The sequence below is a fragment of the Buceros rhinoceros genome, unplaced genomic scaffold (genome assembly GCF_000710305.1).
Source record: "Buceros rhinoceros silvestris isolate BGI_N320 unplaced genomic scaffold, ASM71030v1 scaffold2035, whole genome shotgun sequence".
In the NCBI taxonomy this organism is placed as follows: Eukaryota; Metazoa; Chordata; class Aves; order Bucerotiformes; family Bucerotidae; genus Buceros; species Buceros rhinoceros.
The window spans coordinates 13,009-22,767 of NW_010414370.1; the positions used below are offsets into that span (position 1 = coordinate 13,009).

The 9,759-nt window shown below is 36.3% G+C and overlaps 1 protein-coding gene across 1 annotated transcript in view; it reads left to right on the forward strand.

Moving 5' to 3' along the window:
* Window positions 1-3,736: 3,736 nt before the first annotated feature.
* Window positions 3,737-9,759, forward strand: part of RASEF (RAS and EF-hand domain containing) — a 20,128-nt gene continuing 14,105 nt past the window's right edge. Inside the window, exons 1-5 of the mRNA XM_010137056.1 lie at window positions 3,737-3,765; window positions 4,561-4,651; window positions 7,396-7,491; window positions 8,503-8,580; window positions 9,031-9,146. Coding sequence (XP_010135358.1) covers window positions 3,737-3,765; window positions 4,561-4,651; window positions 7,396-7,491; window positions 8,503-8,580; window positions 9,031-9,146 — 410 coding nt within the window. The remainder of the gene's footprint in view (window positions 3,766-4,560; window positions 4,652-7,395; window positions 7,492-8,502; window positions 8,581-9,030; window positions 9,147-9,759) is intronic.

The window sequence follows — 9,759 nt, forward strand, 5'->3', positions numbered from 1 at the left end:
AGGATCTAGCACATGAGTTGTGTGAGGAGCAGCTGACGGAGCTGGGCTGGTTTAGCCTGGAGAAGAGGAGGCTGAGGGAAGACCTCATCACTCTCTACAACTACCTGAAGGGCTGTTATAGCGAGGTGGGTGTTGGTCTCTTTTCTCAGGTAGCAAGCAATAGGAGAAGAGGGAACATCTTCAAGTTGCATGAGGGGAGATTTAGGTTTGATATTTGGAAAGAATTCTTTACAGAGAGGGTTTCGAAGCACTGGAACAAGCTGTCCAGGGAGGTGGTGGGTTCTCCACCCCTGGAGGTGTTCAGAAGCTGTATAGATGTGCTGCGGGACATGGTGCTGGAACAAGCTGTCCAGGGAGGTGGTAGGTTCTCCATCCCTGGAGGTGTTTAGAAGCTGTATAGATGTGCTGCGGGACATGGTTTAGGGACCCTGGCCGTGCAGGGTGAACAGTTGGACTCGATGATCTTAAAGGTCTCTTCCAACCAGGTGATTCTGTGATTCTCTTTTATGGATGTATCTTCAATTGATTTAAAGGCAGCAACAGATTAATCCTGCACCAGATGGGCTGAGAAAGATAGAGTGCCAACATAACCCTGTAATCTTGTGAAAAAAGTTATGTAGGTCCTTAAAGATCCAATCCTAATTCAGTGACCTGTGATTTGGAAGAGAATCAGGAAGACATTTGCTCACACAATGAATATTTTATGTTAGAATCAATGACAAGTAGTTTTCCTACTCTTTGCTTGCTTTCTAGGAAGCAAGGTGATCAGTAAGCATCTTGGTGAAATTTAAAGGCAATTTCGAGGAAAAAAGAAAATTTTACAACACAGATTTCATGTTAGTATTTTGTGTTTCTGAAAATCATGTATGTGTACCTAGATTGTGCGGAGTTCATCTGCCTTGGAGGATTGATAGGCTCTGTCCATCTCTCTGTCAGCTATTTTTGAGGCAACTCTTTTAAAGGACTGTGTGTATATTCGCACTGAAGAAGTGACATGCTTCAGCAGCTTATTCTGGATATGCACAATGTTTGCTTCTGTCGACAACTGCTGAAGTGCTAGGAATTTATGAGATGCAGCATACATTACTAGCTCTTGGTCCAATGATCAAAAATGAATGTAATTTCAAACGGAAAGTCTATGGAGAGGCTGCATTTTGTAATATTTGAAGTACAGGCAGGCTCCAGCTTCAAGCCTACCAAATGTTAATGGAAGTGTGGTAGAAATTCTGTAAACGGTAACACCTTGGGACACTGAGCTTACTGTTTGTCCAGCTTCGTGGGCTTGGAAACCAGTGTCTTAAGTGCTACAGATCTGCTCTGCACTTGAAATTTGGTTGAGATCTGGTAAACCTAATCCTCAGACTTATTTTGTGATACATGCTACCATCAGAACCCTTCCAAAATTCTATTGTATACAGTAGAGCCTTCTTCTATATGTCGTAATAGTAGACAGTGAAAGGAGGGCAGATTTTTTTTGTTTTTCCTAGTTTTAGTATTTCTGATGGTGCTGATAATGTCTTTGTTGTTTTACTGTAAAGTTGTTGCTAAGGAAAATGTCCTTAACAGTTTTCAATTGTTTAAATTGAATTATTTTAATTGAATTGAATTGTTAATTAATTTAATTTAATTGTTTTAATTCAATTATTAATTGAATAAACCTAAGTTCGGGAATTCTTTAATGATACTTTATTTATAAATACTTTGTACCATCTAATGATCAAATAGATCTGCACATTATTGTGACTATTTGTGAACCCTGACATTGCTTTGTTTAAAATATATTTTTGAAAAAGAACTTGTGTGCATACACTGCAAGATAATCAGAGTACTACATTGTGTTTTACAACTTCTGGAAATACTGGATATGGCTAAAGCATTAGCTTTTGTAAATGAAACCCTTTGTAAGACTGAAACATGTAGGTACACAGAAATGCCCCTATCGTCAGTAAATCTGTGTGTCTCTGCGCTGGTGTTATGTTTCTGTATATTGAATTGAATGTCAGCATTTCATATGGAAACAGATGTTACAGTGTCCTGAAATGCTTCAGTTGTTTAAAATGGGAATCTAAGCTATACTAACCATTATGGTACAGTTATGGTAAGTTATTCCTTCAGTGGGGAAACCATACCGAAGAAGCAGAGTACTGCAGTGTGGATGTTCTAAGCTGTGGAATTACTTCAGTGGGAAGAAGTGCAGACAGTATACAGTGATTGTTGATATAATGTGTATGGTGAAGGTATTAAATAGCACTGCCTCCACACAGGATAGAAAAACATCAGCTGTCTAACAAGGAGGGTCATTAAATCCCAGTTCAAGCTTTCCTTTGACAACAAAAAGTGGTCATGTATTCACGAGGTGTTAAATATGGTGTTTGATTAGGTCTTTCAAAACATTATTTTTGTTTGCTTTTCTGCCACCGATATGCTGTATTTCCTCATTACAGGCCTGTTTCCGCCATCTTTCTAGTCCGGATCTTCCCTTTTCCTTTTTCTGTTTCATTTTTAAGTTCTTGAATAAGCTGTTCATGTTCTGGCATAGAGACTATATGGCAATCAGCTTCAGTTTTTATTGGGACTGCCTAATACTGCTACAGAATTTTTTCTGGTATTACTGCCTTATGTTAACCCAGGTATTGCAGCCTAGCTGGCATGTTACGCAGTTACATGACATTATTAACAGTATGACCAGAAATCAGTCCTTTTTATGTAATAGCCTGTGAAATAATGTTTTCATGCTTTATTATTCTTTGGTTTTGTATCTTGTTAAGATTCTTTGCTTTGACAGTTAAAACTATGTAAATTGAGTCCATATCAAGTGGAAATTGGAGGATACTGTTCCTGCACTGGGGCAGCTTTTAAGAAACAGTGAAAATTTCAAGAGGGCTTTTAATAACTAAAGTATCTGCAGAAACTTTTTTCTTTCTTCTGTACTAGATAGAGCTCTCATCTTTCACCTGATAATCATATACAGAATTAACTTCTTGTAACAATGAATTTGCTGGGGTATAAAACAGGTCTGGCCTTATGAGGAGTGCAGTCGTCTGGACCAGAATGATTTGTTGTAAATCAAAGAGCTGTATTCTCATTTCCCCTACAGCTCCTCCAGCTGCTGTGCACTGATACAGGAGATGTAAATACTAGAAGGAAGGGAACATAAAACTTCTTTTTCCTTGAAGGACATACGATCCCCTCCCTCTCTCCCGTTTAAACATCCATTTTAATTTAATTGGTTGGCATTTATATCCATTTTAATTTCTTGTGCAGCTGCCTAAAGTTGTAAAGTTTTTCAGAGGTTCTGATTAGCATTAGAACCACCAACAAAACTGATATGCTTTGCGGGTTATTCCAGTGGCATTCTCTTCAATACACCATGAATAGTAGTACAAAAAATTTACTTCAGCTAAAATTTTTTTTCTGTAGTAACTATATTAAAGTAGAGAATCAGGAAGGGTAAACATCATTTAGAAGAATCCAGATGTGCTCTGCTGAATGTTCAAAGTCCTCAATTTTAAAAACTTGCAAAAAGGGGAATATCTTCATTTATAATACATTTTCCAAACCTGTTATAGAACATTGGTCCAAGTAAATGTGTTTTAAAATGCTATTTCTCTTTTTCAGACAAGACCAGGTCAGTGTTCTGTATCAGAACATACACATAGTGGAACCAAGATTAATCCAGCCGTATGAACATGTCATTAAGAACTTCATCCGAGAGATCAAACTTCAAAGCACAGAGATGGAAACTTTGGCCATTGCGGTAAAAAGGTATAGTGAGTTGTGTTTTTAATTTAATTATGCAGTTACTTTTTTCTCTATCACACTTCGTAGGGTTAAACTACTGGGAGTTAATGATAAAATACGTCATATGGAGTATTTCCGTAACCTGAGTTCAAAGATTACTTTATGTGCACACACATGTGCATAAGCATATATAGCAGCTTGCAAAGGATTACTTGCTCGTATTTTGGATAAAACCTGTACCAAATTTTTGTAGGCTCAATTCTTACGTTTAATGTCTTAAAACATTTAGAATCTTATTCCTTAGCTGTAACTTTGCATTTTGCTGTACACACCCATTATAGTTTCGTTTCATAAACCACGTTTTTGCTTCTTCAGCTTCAAGGACTATATTTGCTTGTTGTAACTACTTGACATTTGAAGTCTGACATCATTACTGCCAAAATGAAACAGAATAGTTCAGGACAGATTCTCTGTGTGTGGGCGATGCAAGTTACTGTAGTTATCCTTTTGAAGTCTCTTCATGGGATAACGAGAGGGGCCTTTTATCTCTGTAACTTAATTTTTAAAATGCAGATGTGATGTATTTCATACTAATCATCAGCTATCAGCTATTATTTTAAATGTAATTTGCTTGTATTTTCAAATTCATTTATGATTTTTGTTCCCAACCGTACCATTTTCAAGGTCTGGGCAATGTTAAACTGTTTCCATGTCTGTTTGTCTGATTTGTTTCAGCTGAAGTAGGCAGATGTGTTTCACACAATGTTTCTGTGAAGCCAGAGGGCAATTCCTAAGAGAGTATTTACATTTACATTTTAGAGCTCAGGATAAAGCAGCAGTTCAGCTCAGTGAGCTGGAGGAAGAGATGGAACAACGGATACAGGCTGCAGAGCATAAAGTTAAAAAGGAAGTGAGTATTTTATATTTTCAGAATTTCGTAATTGCCAAACTCTCAATGGTCTTAAGCAGATTTGACGACCAGGTGTGCTTTTGATCCTGTTGGGATGACTCAAAGGCACTGAAGGCAGGACCTGGATGAAAAGAAACTATCCATGAGGTTGAAGATACAGTCTTCTAATGCTTTCCCAAAGATGAATGGCTGCTCAGATGTAATAAACCAAAAAAAAAAAAAAAACCAACCCCAAAAAACCAAACAACTCCAAAACTTTCTTTGGTAAGAATATGCTGGTCTGGAAAAATTTATTCCTGAGACCAGTATTGGAAACAGGTTGGAGAAAATCACATTTCGATGTAAAAGAATGGTATGTAGTTCTCCTAGGAGATGAATTTATGTAGAAATTAATGTTTAGATAATTTGTTCCTAATTTATCTGCCTGGAGTGGTGATCCTTTTTTCCCCCATTCTCATCCTGCAACTGTATTTTAGAGTTACAAGTGAGAGTAATTGTGATGACTGTGTGTGAGGGCCTGAACCTCCCAAAGTTGGTGGGAAATTCTGTTTCAGTGTGCTCAAGTTTTAGCCGTGGTTGCAGTCTTGATGGAAAAGTACAAGAATCCTCTTAGCTACTGAGAGCTGTATGAGAGCCATGTGTGTTTGTGTAATTCTAAGCAGAAGGAAGTGCAGTAAAACCACCCTACCTGTTTGTTTGCTGCATGTTGTTAATCTTACTAAATTCACTTAAGATAAACCTGACTTCATAATATGTAAGAATTAACATTAATATTATGTGAGAATTAATGGTTTCTGGAAGTGTTCTGATGTGGACGTAAGAAATGCCCTCATTAGAACATACTCTGGGCATAATTGCTTTGTAGGACACACAGTATTCTGAACTTCTGTATATTTGGTGTGAGTTCTCTCACCAAAGCATTTGCAGAACCAGATGCAGCAAAGTGCAGTCTGCCAACTTGCTGATTTTAAATAGTTCACAGTAATTGATCTGTGAAGGTAAACGGTATTCTGATAGATGTAGTTCAAACAGCATCTTCTTCTATACAAGAGGAAACACTCCTACCAAACCATAGAATTCAGTTGTTTTCCTAGAACAAAATTCGATGACAAAAGAATATTAAAGATATCACCATAGCCAAAAAAAGTTTTTTGTAGTATGTTTAACTAATGATAATGCAGCTCCCAGTATAGATAAATTTTCAATTTCCAGAGGCACTAAACATTTTTGTTTACAAAACAAATACAATTGCTCTAGAAATTTTGGTTCTGTGGAAAGTAGTAAATAACAGAAAAAAGCCCTGCAGATTCTTTTCCACTACTGTAAAAAAATTACTGGAATGTGTGTGTTCACTCCCTCTGAGAACATCCACAGTTATGTACAAGTACTAGCATGATGTAAAACACATCTGCTATGTATTATCCACATCTAGTCTGTGTTTCTCATTCTAAAAATTCCTCACGTTGTCACAGAGTTGCATGGTTTGTGATACCGCATTTCACTCCTAGCTATAGGTATAAAAGATGGGGTGTAACTTGTTACTCATAGCGCTCTTTTCATTTTCACTGTTAAATGTTCCCTTTAGCTGATAGCTCCACGTACTCCACCTACTAAAATGTCCTGAGAGTAAACCTAAGATATTTACTTTGTGGGATTGTACTAAACCATAATTGTACTCAAGGCTGGTGTTTGTCAGGGTGATCTCACTCATGCCATCTTGACACCTGCCTGTATTTTGTTTCTTCAAGGGAAGCAAATAGTTACCAAACAATATGTAAGAGTCTTACGTAGGTGCCAGCATTAAGAGAGGCTCGAGCTGATTAATTTGATTATCGTTTTAACACACGGATTGTCATTTAGCACACGGACGTCAGCATCATTTACAGGAAGGCACTGAATTCTGAGCCAAATCTGTCTCTCTTTTCCGTGTGAAAACTCAGTCTGTCTCATTGGCACCAAGTATCACTGCTGCATTCTAGTTTCTTGATCTGCAAAACTGCACCGAAGTCCCTGGGGAGTGACTGAAGTGACTTAAACACGTGCTTATCTGTAGCGCGTGGAATGTATTCTCATTCTTCTCATTGTGCTTGATGTGACATACTTTCAAAATCTGTTTTGATTAAAGTGAAACTCAGAATAGTGTACTTGGTTTGATATTCACTCCAAGTACTGGATGAAACTAAAGGCGCTCTCTGTCCTCAGCATACCTTTTATTGAACTTGGGCCTGTAACATTACTTGCATGTGAAAAAATTTAAAAGAAAACTGGAAATACGTAAGTAGTTGATGGTTGCACAGTAATGCACGTTGTATGCCGAGCTCTAGAAGGCTGGTTTGAAAAACAGGATGTAATGCCCTGATTGTTGTGTGTGTGTGTGTGTATACATCTATGTATGCAATACACACCTCAGTTTATGTACAAATAAAATATGAACACTTCTCTCAGGTTTTTTTTAAGACATGAAGATTGTTAAGCACGGGAGACTATGACATGAAAAACACTGAATTGACCCATTTCTTTTCTTTCACCTTTACCATTTTATTTTTATGAGTGTTTTATAAGTGGACCAGAATTACAGAATTTGAATCTGTGGATCTTAAGGAAGAGGTGGGTGATGTAATGGAAAGACAAAATTACACACAATGATCTAAGGGTAAAGTGTGTGGTCTCCAAACTGAAGACTGTATTTTTAAATAAACTTTTGAAACCTGTCTGCACTTCTAATGAGATTAAAAATACTGCAGGAGAAGCGAAAAGCTGAAGAAGCACTAAGTGAGTTGAAGCGCCAGTATGATACTGAAGTTGGAGATCTTCAGGTGACAATAAAAAAACTTAAAAAGGTGAGTTGAAGTCATGGTGAAGTTTTTAAAGTGTTTTAGGAGATCTTCTCCTTATGAAGTGTCTTCCATGAGAGAGATAATCGTAATTACAGCATTTTAATTTAGTGTGTATTAGTAAATTACTGTGATACTCATTCTGTGCAATATACTGAAAAACATTTTGGAAAGCCATCAGCTTGGTGCTGAATAAGTCTCTAGGTCCATCAAGTTGTTAACACTGCAGTTACCTAGTCTTGTATTTGATAGATTAGAAATAGTCTGATACATTGCCTCTAAGTATTTGTAATTTATAGACCTAGATGAAACTGGCAACCAAAATGTAGTAATTTACACTAATATAGTGCCTTTTAACAGCTAGTGCATCTCTCAAATGTTAGTGGTAGAGGTAGTTTTCAGATGTGATTTTAAACCGAAATTACAAGTGAAACTAATCTGAACCTAACTCCAGTCTGATCTTTTCATTTGATACCTAAGCATAAGATAGACTGAAATCTCAGGTGTGAATAATGGATTATTTGGTAATTTGGGTTTAATTTTGGCATTAGCTTTTCCTATAAGTTTTACTAGAAATACAGTGATCAGTGAAGATATATCTTTGTTTCTTTCTATTGAATTGCGCTTGAAAGAGCATTGATAGAAATGGAAAATTCTCACAAGAAACATGAGAGCTCATAGTACAAACACGACACAGATGAGGTGGTGGGGGTGCACCTGTTTATATCTTCTCATTAGCTGGCTTCTGTGTTGCTTGTTATGCACATTCAACACCTACAGAGAGCAAAATGCTCAGTAAACATTTTTTAAGTATTGATTTAGAAAACTGAATAGAAAGCTAATGATTTTTTGAGTAATGCTGCCTATCACATGGTTGAGAAAACTCTGGCTTTTAAAAATTTTAGTAGCTGTTAAAAATTGTAGGGGTTATTTAATATGATTTCCATTACTTTTTCTGTTCTTTGAGTCAGAACAATCAATAACATACGTTAATTTTGTGTATTTTTATCCTTCTAGCTGGAGGAGCAATCAAAAAATGTAAATCACAGGGAAGATGTGGCTGAATTGAAAAAAAGGATACATGATATGTTACTGGTAAGATATGATTATCATTAACGTATTAGTTTAGCCTTGATTTTTAGCCTCTGCAATATATATATTTTTAATTTTTTTTTTTTATGTTTAGTACTGGTAAACTGTTAAAGTTGTTGATAGGTGTATGAGGAACTTTTAACTTAGAAAAAAAGCTGTTCTGTATAAATGTGTACACATTCTAGGTATTTCATTTAAAAATGGCTTGAGATGATATAGGCCCCTTTTAGTATGACTGCAATGGTAAATAAAAATTCAGTGGTTCTTGCATGCTAATTTACTAACTTCTCTGTTGTTTTAGAGTTCTTTAATTTTCTCTCCCCCTCTATGCTCAGATTTTCTAGAGTTTCGTTTTTATTTAATTTTGATGGGTTTTGTTTTACCATTATAATATGTCAACATTTTATGCAGATGACTGTGACAGCTAACATCTATTATCTTCGTTTTTTTAAGGAAAATCAGAAACTTAAGAAAGATCTTTTAGAAGCACAGACAAATATAGCTTTTCTACAGAGTGAATTAGATAGCCTGAAAAGCGAGTACGCAGATCAGACTTTGAACACTGAGAGGTAAGTTATTTCTACACGATAATATTTTCACCACTGGAAGAGTGTGTTGTCTTACCTAGTTACCATGTATTCAGTTGGTAACTGTTGTTTTCTATCTATCTTTGCTGTAAATGACAGGCACATATTTGACACTATGTAAAGTATGCCATGACTCCCATGTCAGGTTTCTGAAAGAGCGAGTTCTGGATGTGATACGAACTCCCATAATCTGCCAAGGAAACACACTGGGACTTCAGTGACGAGTAGAAGTTATAACATCAGGCAATTTTTCCCTCCATGACTTGCACTCAGCTGAATATCTGTATGAATATTAAGGAGAACAGTTTTGGAAGCCTCCCACAATTTTTTTTCTAACGTGAATGAAAGCTGCTGCTAGATATTCATTTAAAGGAGTGTAAATGACAGTTTCATTATGTGTTTATCTTCAGATAACAGAAATGGTGTTTCAAGGGGAAAAGAGGCAGTTCCATATGGTTATTTTGTAGGTCTTTTGTTTTTCAATCACAATCTTTGCTGAGATATAATGGCAGAGATCAATGAAGTTAACAAGTGATTTTACTTTGTGTAAAACTGCTTTTTAACAAATTTCAGCAGGAATGTAAACATAGAAAAA